This window comes from Falco peregrinus, chromosome 2, assembly GCF_023634155.1.
Source record: "Falco peregrinus isolate bFalPer1 chromosome 2, bFalPer1.pri, whole genome shotgun sequence".
NCBI lineage: Eukaryota > Metazoa > Chordata > Aves > Falconiformes > Falconidae > Falco > Falco peregrinus.
In genome coordinates, this window is record NC_073722.1 from 58,392,291 (window position 1) to 58,418,063 (window position 25,773).

The 25,773-nt window shown below is 35.9% G+C and overlaps 1 protein-coding gene across 7 annotated transcripts in view; it reads left to right on the forward strand.

Moving 5' to 3' along the window:
• Nucleotides 1–25,773, forward strand: part of FIP1L1 (factor interacting with PAPOLA and CPSF1) — a 42,967-nt gene that overhangs the window by 4,230 nt on the left and 12,964 nt on the right. For 3 of the 7 annotated variants that reach the window (XM_027779307.2, XM_055796334.1, XM_055796336.1), the window contains exons 4-13: nucleotides 3,219–3,322; nucleotides 5,536–5,597; nucleotides 5,793–5,900; nucleotides 7,059–7,189; nucleotides 7,468–7,536; nucleotides 9,851–9,960; nucleotides 18,633–18,726; nucleotides 19,808–19,961; nucleotides 25,135–25,161; nucleotides 25,709–25,763. In XM_027779307.2, the coding sequence (XP_027635108.2) occupies nucleotides 3,219–3,322; nucleotides 5,536–5,597; nucleotides 5,793–5,900; nucleotides 7,059–7,189; nucleotides 7,468–7,536; nucleotides 9,851–9,960; nucleotides 18,633–18,726; nucleotides 19,808–19,961; nucleotides 25,135–25,161; nucleotides 25,709–25,763 (914 nt within the window). The remainder of the gene's footprint in view (nucleotides 1–3,218; nucleotides 3,323–5,535; nucleotides 5,598–5,792; nucleotides 5,901–7,058; nucleotides 7,190–7,467; nucleotides 7,537–9,850; nucleotides 9,961–18,632; nucleotides 18,727–19,807; nucleotides 19,962–25,134; nucleotides 25,162–25,708; nucleotides 25,764–25,773) is intronic. The other 4 variants (XM_055796337.1, XM_055796339.1, XM_055796335.1 and 1 more) reach the window with 3 other exon arrangements.

The following is a 25,773-nucleotide window of genomic DNA, read 5'->3' on the forward strand; positions in this document are numbered from 1 at the left end:
AATGTAACGCACACAAGATAAATTAATGGTACTTCCAGGTTTTTTGGGGGGGAAGACAGTGCTTCAAGACAGCTGTGTCTTCTCAGAGACATCCTTTTCAAAATGATACTGTCTCTGTTTTTCCTCACTGATAGGGAAATAAAATTCTGTGATTATTTTTCTTTTTTGGAAGTGGTAAACAGTCAGCATTTGCAGAACTGTGGAAATATGGGTCAAGAGATGAGTTACACGTGCCTTACAGAGGCAACATAATAGACTTGTTTAGTAGTCTTCGGTGTTCAGTATGTCTTATAATTTGTCTTAGTATGATGAAGGAAAGGACCAGGAAATGAGATTTGCAGTTGCAATGATGATAAAAGGCCTCAGTGAATGGGAGCAGTTTAAATTTGTTCTATGAAAAAGATTGTAACTTTACTTAACTGGAATTTTTTTAGCTTTTGTCTTGCAAAAACTCTCTTAAGTGATGCAGAAACCAATATCATGGTATTTGTGCAAGTTTTAAGGACTGGCCCCTCAACAGTATATTTTTTTTTCAGTAAGATTAATACTTTAATTATGAAAGATTACAACTTATTTAAAGTTGGGGAAAAAAACTTAACCAAACCTTAAAAAACTTATTTTAGTTGTTTAAACTGAAAAGCTCTTTTAAGTGCACCAAAGGCTTTTTGTCTTGATGCTAATACTGTATGTGGGCAGTAGATTTAATATGTTAGGTACAATGAGACAGTAGTATACTTTTTTGGACTTGCTTATTTTAAAATACTTCTGAAAATCCTCATTGGTGCTGCTCCCTTGTACTTGCACATCTTTGTATTTTTAACCTACAGAAAACCTAGCTTTGTTAGGATATCATTTGAACATCTCTGTAAAATTGAGAACTTCATGGTAAAAGGTGCACATGAAGGGTCAGCAGCAACCTGGAAAAATGGTGTTCAAGTTGGTTGAATAAGAAAAGGTGAATATTTCTGTGAGGAGGGAACTAAGAAGTCATTGCTTATAAGTTCTGGTTGAAAAGGTGCATGCTCCAGCCAAAATGTTATTTTCCGTTTGATGCATTTATAATGGTGCTGTACTGTGTGGGTTTCCTGGTGTGTGAGAGAGTGGTGAACTTGTACTTCTCAGCTGTGCAGCACTGGAAAACTGTCTTCTGTCTTCAGTTGCCATTTACAGAGTAGTTATATTGATCTGGACTCCCTCCCACCCACCCTTGATTAGACTCTTAATTGTTATGTAAATTATCTTGTATGGCAAGGATGAACTGCACTCCAGCACTTTATCTTCTGTGCAGTTGCTTATTTTTGTCTACTTTATGTACCAGGCAAGTTAATAGACAGTACGACAGATAAAGGCTAGAGCTTGGCTGTGCTTGTGTAACTGCAGGCTCCCTGGGCAGGATCAACTTGGCTTTCGTACGTTCAATCTCTAGCTGAAGGACTCAACAAGTATGTGGATAAGGGTGATCTGGTTGATAAAGTTCACTTGGATTCCACAAGGTTTTTGAAGAAGTTCCTCACCAAAGGATTTTAAGAAAACTAAGCAGCTATAGAATGAGTCCCACATGGATAATTGATGCATTAAAAAAAATTAGAGGGTAGAAGTCAAAGTTAAATTTTCACAGGAAGGAATGTCACCTCCAATGAGGTTCTCTGCAATGTTGTGCATAACTTGTGCTGTTTAATGTGTTTATAAATTATAATTTATATAAATTATAAGGGGTAAGTTGTGGGATCATGAGTTTACTGATATCAAAAAAATATCTATGAAGAGCTGACTAGTTAATAAATGGTTATTGAAATTCTGTGTAGAATAAGAATAATTAGGTTAATGGGAGGAAAAACAGGTTTACAAATAAAATGGTCGTCTCTGAGCTGATCATTACGACTTAGGAGGGATGCATTAAGTTATGTAGAAGGTTCTATGATACTGATGATTAAGTGCTTCTCTGGAGTCTAAAAAGCAGTCAAACCTTGAGGTACAGCAGAAAATGAATAGAGAATAAAATGAAAGATATCTTTATGCCATAAATCCGTGGTTCAGTTGCACTCTGAATTCTGTGTGCCATTCTGTTCCCCTCATGCCGTAAAGGCTTTACTTCACCTGACAGAAGTGGAAAGAAGAGCAGCAAGAGTAATAATCAAGGTAGCTTCCATAAAGGAATGGCTGAGTAGGTAGGCATACCTGGAAGACAGGCATGCATAGGTTATGATGGAGGTCAACAAAATCATGTATGGAAACTATAACACAGTCCCTTCCATGTGAGAACTGGGACTGTTAAATGAAAATTGTAGGAGCCAGGATGAAAACAAATAAAATAGGTTGACTCTTCCTGCAGTAGACAGTACTGTGGAAATCCCTGCCAAAGAGAGTGTCACTGCTGGGAGCTTATATAGAAAGTCCAGGGGAAGTCTAGGCAAGTACTTGAGAGAAAGATCATTGGAGGTTACTAAATAGACAAACTTTAACTGGCTTAGGAAATGCCCTGGGCTGGTAGTAATCGGCAGCTGAAAGAGTGTGAGGGAGCAGCATCATATGTGTTTGCCCTGTTTTTTCCCTCTGCTGTGGTCTCTGGAAGGGGAAAACCAAACCAAACCACTAAACACACCTGAAACAGTGAACTAGATGAACTCCTGGTATGAACTGGCATGACTGTTTTATTTACTAGCAAGACTGAACACTGTGGGACAGAACAGCATGCAGTGTGCTCTTGTATCTCATTTTTTCAGCCTGTTCAGTGAATAATCTCAAGTATTTATATAGTTTACTGATGTTAGGAACTGAATAGAATTGTCTGAAGTGTAGTGTTCATCTACAACTGGAAAAACATTTATTAGAGTTACTCTGGTTATATCATTCAGGATGGCAAGCTCCTGTATATCTTGTAAGTTCTTTCCTGAGTGGCAAGAGTAGAACCAGCGTGTACGAGCTAGATAGAGGGAAGAAGGATATTAGGTAGTAGAAACTATTTTCTGTTTGTTTTGGAAACAGAGCTTAGTATCGAAGATACTTCACTATTTTGATCTAGATATTTCAGCTACTTGTAGCATTTCAGCAGATGAGCCTCCTAAATTTACTGTTGAAACTACTCAGTTCTGAGGTCTAGGGAAAGGAGAATTATCTTCTTTTGAAGATTTCAAAATGGATAGTTTTGTCTGGATTATTTTTCCACTGTAAAGGTAAGTGACTGATCTTTGTCTAAGCAATGACTTTTTCTTTCGTAGAAGGTGGCAGAGGCTGAGGATGACAGTGATAGTGATAGTGATGATGATGAAGATGATGTTCAAGTCACCATAGGGGATATTAAAACAGGAGCTTCACAGTATGGGTAAGTTACTTGCAAACATTAATGAGGAAACTTTCAAGATTACATTTAATTATTAATTCAGGCTCATTAATAATTGTCAATGCCAAATTATATGCATGGTTAAGTCTCAGTTTAGGGTTTTTTTCATTTTTTTAATGATGTTTTTAATGATACAGTGACTGGAAAACAAGAAAGTTAAATGAAATCAAATGTCATGAAGGAAGAGCTGTTGTAAGAGTTAATTTTTTTCAGTTTTTGTGAAATAATTGTATTAAGTTTATAAAATAGCTGGGTTTTTTATGGAATGGCTACATTACATAGATTTTTAGGGTCATTATTGTGATGGTGACATTTTTGCTGCAAATGGTTGAGTGGTAAGCACAGCAAACGCTAGAAGCATTCTTCCTTGGTCCTGTTTGTAGTGGATACAGTTCTAATTAGACTTCTATAGTTTCCATTCCTATTGATGTTCTCAAATGAGATTTTAATGTACTTCAGGATGGAGCTGCCAGTCTCTGGAGACAATTTCTCAAGATCAGTGTTTAGGCATTTGTACCATACAAGATTATTTTTTTTGCTAATGTTACTGCCTCGTATTCTTTCTTCTCTTGATCACGGGTTTGTTTCTCACTGAACACTTTTGAGCAGTGTTAATTTTACCCCGAATTATGAAATACTATATTTCATCATATGGCAGTTTGCTAAGGGAAGTGATTTGTTTGTTTGTCTTGGCAATCTTAATGTTTTCATGCTTATTGAAACCAGAGTTCCTAGGGGGTCATTTCTTAACAGAATTGTGAGAGGTCTGCAGGTAGATCTTGACTAACTCGTATATTATTGTGTTCTTAACTTTAGAATGCAGGTGACTTACTCACTTTTGAAGCATAATATTTGTGAACTTCCAGTATTTCATATTATAAACTAACTGTGCAAATCAATGTAATACAAAAAAAATAGCAATTATTTCAGTTCTTTATTTGTCTGCTTTCAATATCTTCTAGTATGCTTGTGGTGTAGGCAGTAACCTCAAATTTTTTGAGTCTAAAGCAAAACTGGATTTGTATTCTCAGTGGATTTGCCGGTGCTCTTCCCATGAATATGGAAAACAATGAGCAGATGATCCTAAATCTAATTAGAGTAGAAAGTTTTATGTAGAAATGTCTGAAAAAATTTTTATGGGCAAATTGGACAGAAAGTTCATGGAAGGGCAGTAATCTAAAAGAAACTCAACATTGCTCATTGCTGTTCATTTTTGCTTCAGTATAGCAAGTTCCTTTTATAAGATTAAATGATTTTTCATGTAGTAGTCAACTGCTGTTCAAAAAAGCCATAAGATTTGTTTGACAAATTCCTGCACAAATACAGCAGGGCAGATCAGAAGGTTAAATGTTTTGTGTTACTTTTGTACTGTTGTAGGACTTAATTGAAAACTGAAACTGCATGGAAGTGGTACTGTAGACTATACACTGCCTTACAATTACATGCTCATCTCATTATGTTTATGGGTTGATACCACCTGTACTCATAAGCTACATTGCATGCAAACGGTAGTGAAAGCTAGCTCTTAATGTTCCAAATGAACAATACTGTAATTCCTATGGTAGTTAAATCAGTTCAGTGTCTATGTTCTAAGTGCATTTTTGTGAAGAAAGTACTCAGGTATTTCAGAAGGTGGAATGTTAACATTCTTCTCTGTTGGTCACAAGGATAGGTGATTGCTAGGACTACATTGAAACAGATGACCTTTCAATCATTGTAGAGAAATGCTTGTATTTTCCCTTTCTGTACAGATTAAATGGAATAATTATGAAAAGAGAAAAGGATCTGTCTATACCCTTTCTTTTTTTTTTATTATTTTGTTTTTACTCTAATCCCCAGAGTGTCATCTGTATCCCTAAATGAACTGCATTTTTCCTTTCTCTCCTTCTGGTTCTGTCCATTCTTGTTTCTATCAAGGTCTTTATCCTTTCAACTCAGGAGGAGTGACTGGGACTTGCTTCACAACTGTTTATTAGTTGGAGAAGTTGCTACTGAGCATAGAAAGGTACACTCTCTTCCTCCTAGGCTGATCTCTTTACTTTTACAGTGTTACCAGCTTGGAAAGCTAGAGATTCAGGATGGTGATTGAGTCTGGGTCCAGTTTGTTTCTGGATCTAGCTAACTCTTGTTTTGTATTTTCTTCTGTTTTAAGAGTTTTCTCTGTCTAATTCAGTTTTTTGTTAATTTCTTTTAAGTTATGGAGCGACACCTGTGAATCTCAATATTAAGACAGGAGGACGAGCTTATGGATCTTCCGGTAAGAAAATTTACATAGTAATATTAGTAAAAATGCAAAAAAATGTTACATTGTTTTGGATTAAGGAAATTATTTTCACTTCCCAAACTTCTTGATAAATTTAAATCTGACATTTTATTTCTATTTTAAGTGTATTACAACTGTTAAAACTCTGGTAGAGACGGAAGGCTCTAACTTTCTAACTTTTCTTCACAGGTGCAAAAGTTAAGGGAGTGGATCTAGATGCACCAGGCAGTATTAATGGTGTGCCACTTCTGGAAGTAGATTTAGATTCATTTGAAGATAAACCTTGGAGAAAGCCAGGTAATGCTCTGGTTTACATTAACTGATATGTAGGTATTCAGTAGGTTATTTTAATAATAATTCCCATCTACTGCACATAGGTGTTATGTACCCAATAGCTAGAAGATGCTGTACGATATAAGTTGGAAACACGCATATAAGTTATTTGTTGCCTTTCTGCTGTGCCACAGAGTGTGTATGTGTGCCATTTCTTAATATGCATCCCACACATGTATCAGCAAAAAGAGACTGTAGGACATACCCTTTATTTATTTTTTTAAAATACCTGCATATCCTGAAATTTCCTTGGAAATTTGTATTTCTGTGGAGGTTACTGCCATTGGTCTCTGCCACAGGACAGAAGGTAAAGCAGAACAGAACATAGTTCTAGGAGGTTTGAGCGTGAAGAATGGTGAAACGTAGCTTGTGCTTCTCTGTGTTCATGCATAGACATCCGTAAGCTTTGAAGAAGCTGGTACTACATGGGCTTTCCATAAGTCCCCTGGGTGTATTGTCTTACTGGCTCAAGTGATTTGGCCAGACCTGTCTAACACCAGCCTTAGCTGGTTTTTGGTTTAGTGGCAGTACACCTTGCTGCTCTGTATAGTTTTTTCTAGTGTTAGTATATTGTTTTGGCAATGCAGTAAGTGTCAACAAAATGAAAAAAAGCTGCCTTTGATAATATTCTGGTGTTTGAACTGTTAGCTATTTGAAATATATTCTGTGCATTTAGTTATGTCTGGTCTCTCTTTTATAATAAAAACACTGCATGGCATCAAATGAAACTAGGAATCAAAACAAAATGAGAAGTCATACAGAACAAGCAAAAGGGAGTGGTTCTTCACTAGAACATACAGCAAACCTGTAGATTTTAAATTTATCCTATTGTAAAGATGTGTGGATTATAATATCCTATGATATTCTGTAAATATCTAATTTAGATCCCTGAGACGAGATGCTAGGAAAGATACTCTTTCTGACTAAATTTTAACGTATTTATAGTATTAGCCATGTATACTCTTATACTGATGTAAGACTGTATTGTACTTTTCAGTAGTATGTTTTCAGATCATTACCTAATCCATTTTGATGTTAAAAATAAAGGTTCAGTGAAGTATGTTCAGTGAAGAAAAGATGAACTTTGTAATGACCTAAAACCCTATACTTCTCTGTTTAAAGGGGCTGATCTCTCTGATTATTTCAACTATGGGTTCAATGAAGATACCTGGAAAGCTTACTGTGAAAAACAGAAGAGAATACGAATGGGTCTTGAAATTTTACCAGTTACCTCAACCACAAATAAGATTACGGTAATTAGTACAACTTTTGTGATGTTCTATGTGTTTTTCTCCCTGTGAAGCTGCTTGTGTGTCATAAGCTTGTTCTGCCCACTTTGGTGCATTTGTTAGAGTTTGCACCTGACTCCCCACCCCAAGCTTAGAGTGTTTCTGTGTTGCTTCACTGGCAATTTGTGTGGATAGTGTGACAGACTAGCTACAGCTAGATTGCACCTGTACCATTATTCAGACTGTGGCCCATCATTAAGAGTTGTATGGTATCTTAATGGGCAATGTGTTATTTAACTTAGGCTGAAGACAATGCTATGGAAGTAAGACCAAGTGCAGAGATTCTCGATGGCAGATACCATCTTTTTAAGGTGAATTTTAGTAAACTTTTGTTGGTTGCTCTCATGTTTGTTTAGTATTGCTTACCATGCCACCACAGTCTGATAGAAGAACAACTGAAATGGACATAACCATTATTTCAAACTCATCTTATACCAGTGACTTTCTGCCTACGTCACAAAATGCTGATTAAAAAGCGTGTCTTTAGTTTGTCATCCTTCTGCGAGCATGTGAGTTAGTGGCCTGGTGAACTAACAAATTTCCTAGCGAAGCTAATTTTTCATTATGTGGTGGTTTATTTTTTAGTTGTAGTGCATTTATTTGTTTGTGCAGATTAAAGAATTTGTGCAGATGTACTGGGAAAGCTTTTGTAGATTATGACATGTTTATTTTTCCTGTGGCCTTGTAGCTCTTACTGTGTTTTGTAACACTTATCTTTGGCAACTCTTGAGATGTGAAAATCAGTCTTCCATATTTTTCTGTTGACCTTCTGGGATTAGAGGGCAATTTATCAAGCTATGTGTAATTTTTTTCCATTTGGAAATGCTGATTTTCAGAGAGCAGAAAAATCTGTATGACAGGATTTATTTTAAGGATTGAACATTTTTTCTAACTTATTTTCTTATTTACTCTTTTTTTCATACTAAAGTTGAAATTAGAATACAAAGGTTATTTTATTTTCAATATGCAGTCATTTTGGTTCTTGACCTGTCATTAAACTGACTTGGAACTGTTTATTACTGTCATCTGTATACTCCTGTGACAGAAGTGTCAACTTCAGACAGGTATTTTTGTTTCCCCTGGTATGCCTTTTGAGGGTATGCAGTCATTTTGACTTTATCTTAGCAAGAGCAGATCGGCTCTGTGAGGCTTTTTGACTTCCTCAGTTACCATCACAATAGTGTTGTGCAATGGTGGAAATGGCGGGCAATGGGCATTAAAATTTGCAGCTGGCTATACTCTCAAATTTTTCTTAACTGTTAGACCTGGAGTAAGAAGGGAAAGTATTCCAAACCAAAGTTTCCCCTGTTTCTAGCTCAGTATTGATTCTCTGGGGGTCCAGTGGTCTAACAGTACCGGTAATAACTGTTGTAAGACTCTGAATTAAGAGTTTGTCATGTGTTTTACAGGGAGTTTACATATAATTATTAAATAATTTCATTAACTTTTTTCCACTGTTCTGAAATACTAAGTTTCATGTAAATTACATGGTATGTTTGGATTAATCTTCTGTAACTGTCAAGACTTTGTCTTCCACGTTTTCCCGGTTACTTATTAATTAACAGAAGACTTACAGATTTTTCAGATAAACACTTATACCAAACCTATTCAGGTTTTGGGGGCTTTTGTTTTTCATATTTCTGGATGCTAAAGTTCAATTCTATTTTTAATGAATCTTAACTATCTATATACATTTTTGTGGGTTTGTGAAAGAGGTGCCTGTGTTTATAAGTAAGATTCTGCAAAAGCTTAGTAGTTCACTTGCCTACAAGAGGCTGTGAGATCACAGCCTATGTGATGTTATACTGTGAGCAAACTAGCTATGTAGAGTGATGTAGCTCTGTGGTTGGTAGAGGGGGAGTGTCTTTAAAAACTGAATCAGTACAGGTTTGTCTTTAATACTAACCCATGTAGTTTTTTTCTTTTGTGTAAAATGTGCTGCTGAAATCAAACAATACTTGAAGTATTTGCATCAAAGGTCTTACATAACTTTGATAACATGTCTCTGGAATTGTGCCATACTTCAGAAACAGCAGTATGTTTTTTAAGTATTCAGTCTGAACTAATGAATAATCTTTTAAAGTCTGCATAACTTGGAGTATGAGGTGATTTCCTGGTATGACTTGGAAATTAAGTGGTTACTAGATCTCATGGTCAATAAGGCAGGTGGGAGAATCCACTCAGTTTCTTGTCTCATGGTTTGTTGTTGGGTAGCAGACTTGTTATATATCTGTCATTAAGCTGATGAAGATTTTTTTTTTTTTTTAGTAAGTTTGCGTCTTTAAAAATTAAGATGTTATTTTGTTCATACAGGAAATTCTACAAGAAAATCCATTGGTCTGTTCATCTCCAATTCAGATGCTTGGATAACAAATATTAAAACTGTCTTATCTTCTGTAACAATTTGTTCTCTGGCATATTGCTTCTTATATCTATTAAACACAGTACTTAAGTATTATATCCTTATAAAATATGGAATTTTACTAGCTGTGCAAAGGTGACAGTTTAAAAAAAAATCTGATTAAAGTTGGGCTTACATTGTTTTTGTGTTGATTATGTGCTATGTTGGGTGGTGGGGCTGCTACACTTCTCAGGTTAAACTAAAGATGAAATGTTATTTTGAAGGTACAGCAGGGAAGAACTGGAAATTTGGAGAAAGAGTTGGCAGTGCAGTCAACCAAACCTGATTTCACATCTCCTCCTGCCTTATTCAAATCAGGAATTCCAACAAACAGGTCAGTTAGTTATAAGAAAAAAAACTTTTTATACTGTTACCTCTTATGTATTTAAAGTTCATGATTTTTGTACAAAAAAAAGAAAATTTTTTTCTGTAACAGGTAGAAATGAGAAGAGTGATCTTAATCATTTTTAACCTTTAATCACCATTAGACATGAATGCTGTGCTGCCTTCTTGGCTATTTGGGAAAGAGAAAGTAGAAGGAAAGGGGAGAAAAACCAGCAGGACCAAACAAGGCAGCTGTAAAAATCCAGGCATTGGTGTATGACACTGTGTTTTTTGTATAGAATTAGACTGGCCAACAAAAGTTTTGAGCCGGCATCTTTATGGGTATTAGGTAGCACACCTTTTTGGTTAAACAAGATGGAATCAGACAGCTATGACTTCAACAACTGGAAGAATTCCTGGAACCCAGCCTCTTTCATGCAAGGTAGCTTTAGCTTCTCCATATTTGAATATTTTACTATACTTTCTTCAAAATGAGAGAAATTATATCCTTGCTAGGGTTTCTTCCCCTCTTTCTCCCAGCCCCAGGTTTTAATAAGTTCTGTCCTTTGTATCTAAGTGATTGCTGTTTGGTACCTTGCACTTGGCTTAGGATGAATCCATGCTTCTGTTTTACTTTAGTAAAAAGTAAAGGAGGAGTTGAGGAGTTTTGGTTCTGTGCAAATTAAAAGCCATCGTGTTATAAATGACGGTAAGAGAGGTAGAGCAGGTTGTAGGTTTTCCTCATCAACAGTTAAAAGGTGAGCATCTATGACTTGTCTTTAGCACTTGTCTTTAGTATCCATAAGTACCTTGACTAATTCAGAGGCACTTGTATTATTTGATCCTTTAAAAGTCAGTTCAACACAGGTACATTTCTCTTGGGTGGGGAAAAAAAATAATCTTGCTTGATACTCCTGTCTGCATTTTTCTTTCACTCCTAGAATATTTCTCCTGGTAGCCTAAATTCTCCTGTGAGCTATCAGGTTACACTGCTCTGGTTTTAGTAGATTTTAATTATTTTTTTTCTTCTTTTTCTATTTTTCTTTGTCTAAGAAGCAGTAAAAGTCTTCCAAATTTTGTACCAACCCTCTAATTATTTTTTTCACTTTTCTTAATTGCATCTGATGTGTGATGTTCTTGTAACAGATTTCTCACAATTGAATGTGCTGTTCATAGGGTAAGGGTTCTAAATATTTATCTAATACAGGTTTTGTTGCAAGATTTCAATTCTTTATGCATCTCATTGGTGGACAGAGAATCTCTGCTTTAGAAAGTAGTGTATGACTAGGATATTAAAATTGTAGCGAAGCTGAAAGTTGTAGAAAAAATGTGTTGCATAAATTCTGTGATTCTGTGAAATTAGCATTTGTTGTGAAAAAGCTTAATACAGTGAGGTCAAACATGTGACAGTATGAGCTTCATAAGTAAAATCTTTGCCGTGTGCTCTAGCTAGGCTAGATCTATCTTGCTGTAGATGCCTTTATACTGTATTTTTATGTGATACTTCTGTTTTTCTGCCTGAAGTTAGTGATCCCAGGTTTAAGCGACCGTCTTTCTGATTTTTAAAGGTTTGAATTTGGTATATTGGGTATTAATCAGAGCTTTTCTGACAAACTTAAGACATGTTTTCTACAGGAACTAAGTTTACCTTAGCAAAGGTTGGGAAACCCATATATCTTGAATGAGAAGCCAGTAAGTGAAGTTAGTCTGTTGCGTAAAGAGGAAACAAAATGGAACATTTCCAGTTATATCACTTGTGCATTCCAGTGGTTAGAATACATTGTTTTGTATACATTTAGTGTGAATACTGTAATTGTAAGTTGTTACAATGGCAAAATTGACTTCTTCCCACATTTAATATCTGTTCCTTTTGATACATTTGCTTAAAATAAATTCTTGTGTAAAGAAGAAGGTATTTCTACCAAGTGGTTGGAAGAGATTTTGAAAGAAAATTGTATGCTCAAAAGTCTGAGAGTAGCTCAGTGAATGAATATGTCTTAACTATGGATGATATATTCTTCTACTTGAATGACTTCTCCAGAACACAGCTACTATTTTCTGTATAGAAAAACTTGTATTACTAATTTCTTTATAACGAGGCAGTGTTGTATGGGATTGGACTTTTTTGTCCCCTGTAAATAAAGAGTTAATTTTAGGTAGGTAGAAATTTTTCAGCAGTCCAGCTCTTTGGTGATTTAAAATAGTTGCTTTTATGCCGTGAGGCATTTGCAATAGCTTTGTTGTGAAATTGCCTGAAACATTTCTAATGTAGCAGTAAATCTTCTCACAGCTTCTAGCAGTAGTTGATACATTTGGTGAAAAGGAGGGAAAAACTGATGCAACTGGGTATAGCAGCGTTGGTGTAGAGATTGGTAAGGGCATGAGAAGAGGAATTCAAAGAGCAAAAAAGAGAGATACAAGAAAAGAAACACCTAGGCAATTTATCTCACTAGAAGCAGCAGCTCTTAGTCACAGAGGAGCACTGCCTCCAGAAAAGCCTGTTCAGGCATCAGAAAGTGACAGGAGCAGGAGGGGCAAATCACCCAAATTAAGGTAAGTGGGGGGAAATCAAGGCTTGATCTTAATTTAAGATTTAAATTCCCATTTACTAGTCAGGGCTGCAACATCGATTTCTGGATCATTTTACACATAGATATTGCAGCACATTATTTCTCTTTAATGGGAGGTCTAAGGACAGATAGTGATTTTTGCTTTTTTTCACTTGTTTGTAAACAAACATTAAAATAATTTTGTGCCTACTGCTTTTACCTTTTTAGTTTGAGTACAGTAGGTGATTGCAGTTTAAACTCTCAAAAAAAAGTTCCAAAACTCCTGAGGTCTCATTACCAATATGGAGGTCGTAGTTTACAAAATAGAAACAGAATTATTGCTCCCCAGCCAATAAAAGTTACTATTTCACTAAAATTGCATCCTAAGTGTTTAATAGGAAATAAAATTCAGTGCTTGTTCATACAATGTGTCTGTGCGAGAAGTCTTGGTGGAATTTATAAACAGTGACTGTCTAAATGACAGCTGAGCTATTGGTTGTTTAGAAATGATACCTAAACCTCTTGCCTTGATTCTGTGATACTTAGGCCTGTTGAATAGCATGAAGTGTTGTGTAGCTGTGAAGGAAGAGTTAAAACATAATGGAAACAGTTTGGTAAATGCACATCATATACAAACCATACGGTATAAAACAGAATGTTTGTTCTCTAGAGGTAGTTAATAAAAAATTCATGGTGTACATAGTCACAGTTAAGGTAAAAACTTGAAGGAATCTCTTCTGAGTATAGTGTTTTCTAGAACATGAAGAGAATGTGACATATTTCAAACCTGTCCTAACCAGTCAGGTCATAGAGATACCTTACTGTTCTTTACACCAATACTTTTATGTATGTCATTTTTCAAGGACTGTTGAGATAGTATTTCTTTTATAGCAGAGAAGTAAGCAGAAGTTTCATTTGCAAGCTAAATGAAAAAACTGGTATTTTCTCATTCTACTAATATCTAGAATAGCTCTCCATCACAAAACTTTGTTCTGTCAGAAGCTCTTAGTTTTTTAACCTCCATTTGTTTTTTCACTTATTGCTTAAGAGTACATTACATTTAAATTAATTCTGCTTTCAGAGAAATTAACCTGTCAGTGTGATGGGCTATTTATCAGCTTTCTCTGTGTATAGACCTTGCTGTAAACAGAATTTTTATGGAAAACGAATTTGTGGTAATGCCAGGACTATGAAAAAGTACAGGTTTCTCTGGTTTCGTGAACTAGCCTTGCAAGACTGAACGATGGAAACTCTGACACTATTTTGAAAAATAAAAAAACCAGTTTCTTATATCGATGATTTCTGAATTTAAATATGTTTGCTTCTTAATTATATCATTGGTAAGTGAGCTCAGTGAAGTTGAGGCTGTCCTCAAGAGGAAGAAAATAAAGCATAAAACACAAGCAAGACAAGGAACGCAGTAACATATTAAATACAGGTTTTAAAGTATACTATAATCAGTAGACTAGACTGTAAGTATAGTGAATAAATGTGGCACCCAGTAGTTAGACTGTTTCTGAATTCTGAAAAGGTGGAGGGGGGTGTCCAAAAAACAGTTCATTATTTCTATTACTTGTGGTGGGGATAAGTGATTTCAGAAGCTATGAATTTAGAAAATAATTGGGTTTGTCTTCCCCTCCACCCCTTTTTTTCCTTCCTTTTCCAGCCTTTCTCTTTGCTCTGTAGAACCTAAATAAACTCAGTTTGCCAAATGAGATTGAGGTATCTTTCTGAATTGAATCTTCATCAGGGGTGGTATTCATAGTGCAAATAGCTCGTAAATAACCATTCTTTAATTAGAGTGAAATCACTTACTGAGATGCTGGAATGTTCCTTTCAAGCTACACTTTGTATGAACTCTGCTGTGGGTTCATATGCATCCCACACATGTGGATTGCCTTTTTATGTTCGGGTGTCTCCACTGGGAATACATCTGTATCCCAGGTGCCCTGATTGTGTAAAGGACAAACCAAGGCCTTTCTTTTCTTTGCGTACAGCACTGAGACAGAAACCTAGTAATGCCTGCTTAACATCACTAAGCTAGATAATGGCTTGGGAGTCTTTGAAATGTCCCCATGTGCCAACTTTCTATGACTTAATCAAGATTCAAGGCTGCAGATTTGCCCCTTTTACAGAACTGCGGAACTGTTAAAATCTGGACACTTCAGATAACTCTCTTGTCTTTGTGAAGATCACATTTTTGACGTTGGTGTCATCTGCAGCTCCATTTGCATTTGAACATATGCTTTCTCCTGTTCAATTTCAAGCTCTTTTAGTGGAGCACTTAATTAAATCAGTATTGCAGTCTTGGAAGTAGTGAATTTGTCAAGTTTGAGGTATGATGGCAAATTCCTGAACTCATCCATCATTACTAAAATTCAATCTCTTGGCAGCTGTTCAGAAGAACAGTAGACATACCGCTATGATACATAATTAAAAAAATAATTATAAAGCATCAACTCAGTGAGAATGAGTGAGCATAGCTGTACCCTTCAGACTGTAGAAAAATTAAGTGAAAGGTCTGTCCATTTCAGTAAAGTTGATGTCTAGGAACCAACTGGTAGTCTAGATTTGCTTCCTTTGATAATGCAGTGTTGTATTTGAGCTGTTTCCCAAGCCAAAATTTGTGTTATTGTAGCATAGTTGATGCACATAGTACTTTAATGCCCACTAGGCTTGCATTGGTGTCCATTGCCTGTGCTTTCAACGCCAGTTACTGGCAGTGTGCAAACAGTGCAAGAGAGAATGAGTCTTAATTTGACGTTCATCACTCCCAAGTGGAAGACCTGTAGAAAAGTGGAGCAACCCAAGCAGAGGCAGGACTCCTTTCTGTAGAAGAGAGTCATCTGTCATACACATGGACTAAAGCTAGGTAAAATGAGTTTTCTGGCGTAAGGTTTTAGATAATTAGCAGAACATACCAGTGATGGAGGAGAACCAGTGTCCTAGGACTCTGAAACCAAATGAGCAAAGACTGAAACAGTTTTGTTGTTTTACAAAAATTCCTCTTTTTTAATTTTTTTTTTTTTACTGAAACAGTTGGTTTAGCAATTGTTTTATAATACCTATGTTTCCAATGTAGTTACTGAAAGCAGAAAAATAATAATAATCCAAAGCGCAGCAGTGCTGAAATACCATGCAAGACCACTGGGGAGGATTAGGAAAGCCAGGATTGATTATTTCAGGATTTAGACTGAAACAATCTGACTTTTAGGATGGGATGTTAGAAGATCAGAGAATGTCTTGAACTTGTGTTATCCTTGAAGAGGCAGCTGTATAATATGTTCTGGTTTAGTTTGCGTTCTCAGAGTCTTGTACCATTAACCTTTTTTTTTCCCCTCCAAACTGTTGTGCTTAGTGAGCCTGCTTTAAAATCCAGGAGAAAGCTCTAAACCCAGATACTGAAAACCTCAGAGGACAGGCATTTGGATCATCCTCAGTATGCAGTCTGGCCAGGAACTTCAGATTGTCTCGGGGAGATCTTAACTGATCCTTCATGCGGTAGTGTCTGTTGTGTCTTTTTCGGCTGCACTGGAATCTAGGGGTTTGAGCAATTGGGGACAGAGCTATCAGTCTGGCAAAATTTGGAGCCTGTAATCCCAGCTTCCAGCTGTTCTTCCTGCTATTTGTATTAATGTGGTTAGTAGTCCACTAGATAGAAAAAATACAGAAACTTGTCTTCTAAATCTAGAAGTATGGGGGTGTTTTTTCTTTTCTGAAATCTCCTGAAAGCTTTTTTCCCAGTCTTACTTTATTACAGGTCATGCTGTTGGTAAATATTGTCTGTTTCCGCTACTATGATTTCCCTTATAGGTGTGACACAGATGTACCTTTGTTTCTCTCATCCATTAGCCATGTGATTTTGTACCCCATTTTCTAATGGAGTTGACCTAAGTGAATCCTGCTTTTTAACCCCTTTTAGAAATTAACTGTGGGCTTCAAAGCAGGTAGGGTTTCTTCTATCTGCATGAGAATAATAGAGGTATAAATTCTCTATAAAGCTAGCTTTCTGGGTTTTGTTTGTTTTGGGGCTGCAAACAGGAAAGTTCACTATAGTTTAGATTCTTCCTCTTTTCAGAATAGTGCTTCCCTGTTGTCACAGATACCAGATTTTAGTTTTGGTAGTGATGTTCAGATCCATGTCATTATTTTTCTGATCTGGCACCTGGAGTCCTTCTTCACTGTAAGTATAGTCCCATGTGTTTGATTTATTGAAGGTTTTGAGAGGTTTTAGTATTTGTATCAAATGGAATGCCATTGTGTCTTTACCCTCAGTGTAGCATTTTTAACCTGTTTTGAAAAGTGAAAAATAAAATGTTGTAATTTATGACAGCTGTGTGGCCATATCAGATGGCTTTGGGTTCTTAAAGGTACCTCTCTTAACAGAATATGTGAATATGTACATGGGAGTTAACTTTAAAGTGGGAACAGCTTAAGTCTAACAGGCATAAGCTTAATAGATTGACTGGTTTGGAAACTGAAGTGAGATTCATTTGCATTTAAGAGTCACACATTGACTCCAGTGTGAACTGGAATAACCTGTTCATAGTGAACTGAAACCACTGAAAATTTAAATCCTAGATTTCATTTTTCTAAATAAGAGGTGCTTCTTCAAATTAATAATTAATAACCATAAACATTGAGAAGGACATCTTGGAATTATTGTTGCTTCTTCCCAAAATATTAGTTCAATTTTGAGTGTTAGCCAAAATAAAGAAAACTGAATGGTAGTCATTATTGGCAGTGGGTAACAAACAGGGAAGAGTCATTATGGTATTCTATAAAGCTGATGCATTGAGAGTTGAATATTATCTGTGGTTCTGTTTGTCAGACAAGAAAAGATATAATAGTGGTAGGAAGGGTCCACAAAAAGATGAAATAAATAATAAAGTTAGAGTCACTTCTATATAAGGAGACATGTAGACTAATTCAGCTTGGGAAAGAGACAACTGATCAGAGATAGAACAGAGGTACCACAAATACTACACTGCCAAAGAACAGGCATCTCTCTTCTTTTTTTAAACACAAGGACTGTAGGGCACCAAATACAGTTGTCAGACAAAAAAATAGCTGAAACAGATCTCATCGCTGGAGATCAAAAGTGAAAATGTGTTTGAAAGATTGTGCAAATGCAAGTTAATCAGGGACTATTAAACACAGCTGCATGGGAAGGGAAGTTCTTAAATTTTTCATTGGCAGAAGGTGGGAGGGAAAGAATGTGTATGCATGTCACTTTCCTTGTCATCTTTCTCTAAAAATCCATTACTAATACTTCGAAGGTAGGTGTTCTGAATTTACATTATGTTCATTTGTTGTCTGATGGAGTTGTAAGAGGGAGACTGAGGTGGGACTTCTGCTCCTTTGTTGCTGGTGTCTTTAAAGAAGGTGAACATAGTGCTTAGCTATGCAAATATTTTAAAGGTGTTGGAGAGAGAGAGGTGTTTTGCATTTGTAAAACTGAGGAACAGAAAAGTCTGGTCTAAGATTCCTTTGAGTTTCATGCAGGGTTTAGGAGTCAGTGTCAACTAGTTTTGTATACTTCTGTTTGATATTAAGACTGCGTATTCCAAGACAGGAGAGGTAGTGACTGATTTTGTTTGGTATGTGCTGCACTATCACTAGTATACATGGTAGAGTTGGCTTATATTTATTTCTTCCTTCTAACTTATTCCATTTGATCTTCCAATATAGTTTATTGCACTTTAGAAATTACTTCTAATGATTAGTTTATAACTATTTTACTTTAGATTTTTGTAGGAGTTTAATGTATTTTTTCATATTGAGGCTTTTTTGTAATACCACTGTAGTATTCCTTTTTTCTTTCTTCCTTTTTCTCTTTGGTAAGTAACAGAAGCGTAGATTTATCTTGGTAGGGGATGGAAGGAGAATGTGGATAGTCAGCCTTTGTCCTACAGGAGTCTTTATTGCTGCATTGTTTAGTTCTAAACGCTTGCATAATTCAGCAAACTTACCACATTGAACGTTCTTCAGAAATGATCTTTTATGTTTTATACAGGAGAAGGAACTTTTGGCATTTAGAATAAGAGAAGTCTGGAAGACTTCTTTCTCTTTTCTTTTAAGTTTTTTCCTTTTCTAATTGTGTGTGTTGATTCTCATTTGTCCTGTGTTGCAGGCGATTATCTGGCACAATAGATGTGATTGGACAGACCATCACTATCAGCAGGGTGGAAGGACGACGGCGTGCTAATGAAAACAGCAACATACAGGTTTTATACTGCAGATTTGCACACTATCTTTGACTAAAAGACATTTGTGTTTTCCCTATAGCTTCTGATTAAAACATTTTGGTGTATGTGAATGAGTAATACAGAAGTAGTTTTAAGATCGGAAAGAAAGTTGTGGCAGTTAATTGTATATTTATATTAAGTAAATACTTGATATATTTTAAAAGATAAATGTTTTGGTATACTTCTAACTGAAAGGAAATAAGCAATATTTCAGATTATATTTTAATAAAGTCCAGGAGACAGCATTGGCCCTGCTAGATCTGCATTGGGAAGCATTTTGTGTACTATGTGACCAAGATAAATATTTAAACTGACTGTCCATTTCAACCTTATTCCTGCCAGACACTAATGCTGAAAGTGAAAGCCTTTGTATGCAGTTTGAGAAATGGAGTCTTTTAAAAATAAATTGTGAATGAAGAAACAGTTGATATAATTTTTAAAAAAGTACTATTGTGTTATTTTACCATAAATTGTAAAACTAATCTTTATAAATTTTAGTCTTTATGGGCTTGGATTATCTAAAGAAAACAATTAAATATGTTAAGATTGAATACATATGCTTTTTCTCTCCTGACTTACCTGTGGAGAAGAATCTAGGTTGCTTGGTGCCCTAACTGCATTTCCATACCGACTTAGGTTAAGGCTGAAGAATGAAAATAATAATGGATTGCAGTGCTTCTATTGAAAACACTGATGTGTTTTTTGGCTCATCTCACAGTAATTTAAAGTTTCGGGTTTCTTCATGCTTTTCATACTGATTTTTAAAACATTTTCCTTTATCTGGAAATTTAAGATGGTGTTTTGGGCCATATTCAGACAGCTTATATTCCCTCTCAGATCTTACATTTGTTGTTCCCTATTGGCTGCTCTTAGACCCTCAGAGGTACTTGGCGCAAGTATGGGATGCTGAATGTAGGGATGCAGATAGAACATAAACCATCTGAATATGGCTCTTTATGTGCATAAGTAATACTTTCCTGTTGTAGTAACTGGAAAGAGAGGAAACCTATCTTCTACCCTTTTGACATAGCAATTGTAACTATAGTTTGATATTTTACAGGTTCTTTCAGAACGATCTAATCCTGAAGTAGACAATTTTACCAAGCCACCTCCATTTTTCCCTCCAGGAGCTCCACCTACCCACCTTCCACCACCTCCTTTCCTCCCACCCCCTCCAACTGTCAGTACTGCTCCACCTCTGATTCCCCCACCAGGTAAATATCCTGCACTACATAGGATGTGAAGAATGGGAGATGCATTAACATCAAATGCTTGATGATAATGAATTAAAGACTGCACATTCCATGCACGTTTGGCTATATTTGAAGAATTTCAGAATTCTGGGTTCTACTCTTTTCTTAAATATATCAGCAAGGCAGAAACAGACTTTTGTCTTTATTTTCTCAGTAAGCATAATCCCAAATAGTAAATAATTACCTAAAGCCTAAATGTTGGCCCTTGTGTGGACTAAATGTTGGATCTCGTGTCCTTGAAAATGTTTCAAGTGAAAAGATGTTTTCTATAGTTCAGCTACTGCTAAGGCTGTTGGGAGGTACATGTTGACAAATAATTCTACAAACTTTTGAACTAAAAGCATGGCATACCATGAATTTGTGTCAGAAGATGGATTCTCTGATATCTAAGGTCAAAGCAGCAACAGAAGCTTTAATTCCCTTTCCCCTCACAGTGTGCATGAATTCCCATAAGTCTGATAAGAGTTGCATTTGTGTAGCATGCGTTCTTTCAGTCAGAGGTCTTCATAGCAACTGATGTTTTTATTCAGCATCTTGTGCCTGTGAATCTTCAGGAATCAAAGCTCTTTGAGCACTTTTCTCATTATAAAATCTGGTTTGAAATTTACTTATATTTACTGAATATTTAATGAAACTTGATGGTCATGGAAGTTTACTGGGGAGAGTGTCATGGGCATTTGGTGCAGTTAGCATTGTTGTGTTGTCATTTTAAGGAGTTAAGTTCCAAAAGACTTAGCAAGAACTAAGAAGAATGGTCAGTGAGAAGTGAAAATAGATGGAGAAACTTTGGAGAGTGTTTGAGTAAGAAAGTGAAGGATTTGTTTACAGAAGAGACCGATTTAAGGTGGAGCCACTTTCCTTATGTTCTCCTTTTGTTCCTTGCGTTTGCTTGACGTGTTCTGAAATCATGCTGAGCAGTTTCTTTGCTATTCTGTTTGCACAGGGAATCTTTCAAAGTTTCCCTGATAATGCTCCTATGTATAAGCACGGAAGTAACATTATTTCTGTGCAACAACTTTGTGTGGGGCTTTATAGGATTTAAATCTTCAGTAGAAGAGGTTGCTTTCTTCAGTGGCGGCTCATGATTTTAAAACAATTAACTCCTGCTGCCTGGTGAGCTCTGGCTTTCATCAGTTACTGTCATACACAAAATGGTGTAATACAGAAAACAGAAGAGATTTAAAGATGAAATAATTCTGTGCCCTTTTCCAAGTTTTTGTGCATAAATATAAAAAATATCTGAAGAGAGAATGTGCTGCTGTTGTGGCACAGAATGTTGTGGCAATTCTGTGTTTTCTAACTGCAGGCGGGACAGAAAGGAGAAGAACGTGACATTAACGCAAACTGTGTTTTTAAGCCGCATTAAAACCTTTCTGATAAAGTAATATAGGTAATGCATTGCAAGTTTTTAGAAAGTAATTATTGTAATTGTGGTACAGAAAAAGTGATCCAAGTTGTGTATTATTAAAAGCATGAGAGGAACCCCCACAGACACCCCAAATGCACTTCATGCAGGAATGTCATATAGGTGTACTGGACTGTTCTTACAAACCCCCTCACCTGTTGAGCCTTTAAAGGTGAAAGAAATCCACATGTGTTACAGACTTAGCAAGCAGATTTGGCTTTAGTCTTGTGGTTTACTGGCAGGTTTATGACATACACTTGTTCAGAAGGTCTCCTTCAACATCCTTCCATGCTTCGAGTAGATTCGAAAGTAACGATTAAGAGCTGTGGATTTGGTTTCTTCAGGCCTGTGTTTTAATTGTGCTGTTGCCAGCTCTTTATCTTCAAAGCTGTTCCTAAAATAGAATCTGCCATCCCTCCTAGGTTTGATGGAGGAGGAGGAAAAAAACTACTCTTACCCAATATTAAACTGGGACTACTTGCCAGAAAATTTAAGTATTCCAAATATAAAACATCCTCCAAAAGCCCCTTTGAAAAAGGATCTTGCTTTGAAGTTAGACCTCTTGTTCTGAATTCATTCACTCTTGCGATTCAAATCTTTTTTTGAGGCATGAGTCCTGGAACGATTCAAAGGGCCAAATGCAGAAAATCCTCAAATACTCCTAGGAGATCACTGGCTGTGGCAAAAAAATGTGTTGCTTTTTGCTTGCTTGGTTTATTGCTATGTTGGAGTAATTTGAATCTAAAGAAGAGTGTGGATGCTTCTGTTTAACAGGCTTTAAAAGTTGCTTTATGTGTTTTGGTTTAAGAGTGTAGTTAAAATGTGACATGTATTTGTGATACTAAAAAAAATAAAGTATTGAACTTCTGTTGCATAACTTCGGAAAGTTTAACTGCCCGACCTTATATTAGGGCTTAGTAAGTAACTGTGTATCTGCTCAGCCCCAGCAATCTAAGCATGTACTTTTTATTTTGTGATAAAGAAGAGAGAACTTGACTTAGTTTACCCTGTGGCAAAAGAAGTTTTTACATGAAGTTGAGTTGCATTACATTGCTGTGCGCTATTACAGAGTGTGGCTAATTTGCAGTGTGTTGTTAAGCTGTGGCAACATTATCATGTTTAATTCTTTACTCTGCAAGCAGAGCATGTGTGGCATTGCTTTCCTCTAGTAAAACCTATGTGGTTTTCTGTAAATACTGAGCAGCCTTGAGTTAGTAGGATGGTATAAAATGTCTTGGAAGCAATTTTGAGCACATTAGGTAAAATGCTGCGCTAATGCCACTTGGATTGCTTTTGACACACAGGTCTGAGTGTTTAGGTTTAGGTCGGGTATATCTTTGTGGCAGTACAACATGTAGGGATATGGTGTGATCTATGCTATGTCAGCTTCTTGTACTTGTGCTCAAGTTTAGTCCTACATTGCAAGAAATGACTCAGTATTTCAGAATCTTTTTTTTTTTTTTCTTCTTAGAAGTAGTTGGCTGATGATGCTTCAAGTATATTTTCATACACTGTGTTAGTAGAAGGCAAAGGAGTGAAGAGTTAAGAGATTCTTAATTTTCTGTTAACAAAGTTTATTATTTGGGGTTTTTTTTCTTGTTTTGTGTCACATTTGTGTGTTAGTGAAGAAGGTGAGGATGGGGAAAAGATTTGTTTAGATCTTTTTAGTGATACTTGCTAGCTTGGAATGCAGAAGACTGTTCCTTCCATTATGATAACATCAAGTAAATTAGCTTCTGTCTTAAAATGGTACGATCATTAATCATGACTTTTAAAATGTTCTTAAAGGTTTTTGAGGAAACAATGCTTACGTGTTTTTTTTAGTATAATACCCAGCATTAACCAATGCATTAAAATTATTTGGGTGTTTGGTCTTTGGATATTAGTTACATTCAGTCAGTTTTGTTTGAATGGCTCTCAAGTGAAATTTTTCATTTGGCTTTTAATCTTGTGATGAGAATTTATTTGTATTTCTGCACAAGATAAAATTCTGTGCAGAATATTAATTGTTCAATCAGAATTTCTTCCTTTTTATAAAGAGTATTTAGCTGATGGCTTTCCAAGCGATTATGTGCGTAGTGCTGAGAGCCATGCTCAGCGCTAATAATAAACTGTTTTTAGTGCAGCAATCGAAAATTTTTTTTAAGCATAAGCTAGACCTAATACATTAACTGATTTGAGGGAACTTCTGATATTTTTCTAGCTTATGTTCATTGTGCACGTTGGAAAGCTTGTGTGCTGGTGAAGAGAAAATGGCTTATGCAGTTCAGAAATTTTACTTTTGGGGTTCACTGTCTCTTGGCTTACATTTTGGCTGAGAGATTGGGTTTTCAGGATTGGACAGCAACCTCAATTTTGTTTCACAACTTGTTTAATCATATAGGATTAATGCTGGTAAGAATTCGTGTCAGTGAAATCACCAGCAGTTAGTGAACACTGATACCGATTACTCTTACTCAGCTTGCATATTCCTTGGTTCTGTCCTTCTGCCAAGGCAATTTGGGAGCAGTTGGTATTTCTAGACATAATATGTAGATGTATTTAAATATTGCTGCCATAAAATAGTCTTTTATTTCTAATGTTGAACTAATGATGTACACATAAAATTAGTCATACAGTGACTAGTACATCTAGGATATTCTCTGAATGATGAAGTCTGGAGCTTGGAGTTTTAATTTAGGTGGGTCTGGCTGCTGTTCTGTTTGGATGCTTTCATCAGTTTTGCTGTAACACTTGGCAAAGTTTTCTGTTCTCTCCCCCTCTAAAAGTCTTGCAGTGAGTTGTCAGATTGAAAGTATTATTTTTTTAATGGAAGCAGAGTTGCTCATAATTGAAAGAGCTTTGTGCCTGGTAAAGTTGTCTATTTTGTTTGACAGTATTGTAAAACAATATTGACAATCTTGTTTTAGCCCAGTTTGTTACTTTCATGTAACAGTGTTTTGTGTGTCCAGTTGAGGTAAAACTAGTTCTTTGCAAAGTATGAGAAGATAATGTCCTTTAAAGTGTACAAATGATTTTTACCTTGTAATCTTTCCTTTCATAATCAAGTAAGATGGGTTTATAGTTGAGGCAGTATTTTAGCAGTGAAGAATTTCCTCAGCTTTTAGTTAGAGTTGGAACAGCTAAGCTAGGTCTGAAAACTAGAAAAGTTAGAACAGGCTTAGATTTGTTTGCATTAAAGGATGCTCCTTTCTTAGATATTTAAAAGAAAACAGGGTACCAAACATTTTTTTCCCTCCAAGTTGCAACTGAATAATTGCAGTGAGGTACAGCATTTACTGAAAAGTCTAATACTGTTGCTAGAGTATTTTTTCCACGTGGTCCTCCTATTTCCTATACTAAGCTATTAAAGGTCAGAAGCCAATTGTGTTTATTTTCATCCAGTCGTGGAATATAAATTAAAACAAATATATTCAATGAGATGTTACTTTCCTTCTGGATACTAAATATTTCAGGGTTATGGATTTAATTCTAATCTTGAGGCCCAGAGTCATTCTTCATTATTTTTGTTTCTAATTAAATAAGATCCTGAAGAATAGGAGTTTAGATAAAAAGCCAGATTTCACAAGGCTTGCATAAAATTTTAACAGTTGGTATTAATGTGAGATCTTGCATCTGAGGACACAGAAAATAACTAGTATTCTTCTTGATCATGTATGTGGTGATAGATCTACAGATAATAAACATCAACTATCACTATAACTTATATTTTATTTGTTCTCTTTTTAGGTATACCAATAACAGTGCCACCACCAGGTAAACTTGCTTAGAATTTTTTTCCACGTTTGGTTAAGAAATGAAAATTTACCAACTTCCTTTTATAGTTATATAGATAAAAGTTCATAAATACGAAACTATGTATAGATGTAGGGTTAGTTATCTTCATGACAGGCAGAAAAGAAAATATATGAAAATGCTGTTGACTAGTGGACCTAACCACCCTGTTTCTTAGATCTGTGCTTCCTTTTTTTCTTTCCATTTCTTTTTTTCAACTAGGTAGAAAATAGTTAAGTATTGTTAGATACTCAGGAATTTTCCCGTGCTGCTTAATCACTGTATTTTTAAGAATGATAAGATATTTGATTTGAAGCACTGATAATATATGTTTAATACTCTACCTTTGTTAAGCTGGAAAGTAGTACCCATTCTTACAAAATAAAAACCATTTACACATTGAGAAAAATTTTGCGTTGTACTCTCTGGAATTTGTTTGCTGTTGAATCCTTAGTGTAGGTCTTCTATGTGTTCATGGTTTGGGGTTTGTTTTTTTCTTTTTTCACCCTCGCCTAATTTATTATTACAGGCTTTCCACCACCACCTGGCGGTCCTCCACCTTCCCTCATACCCACAATAGAAAGGTGATTATTT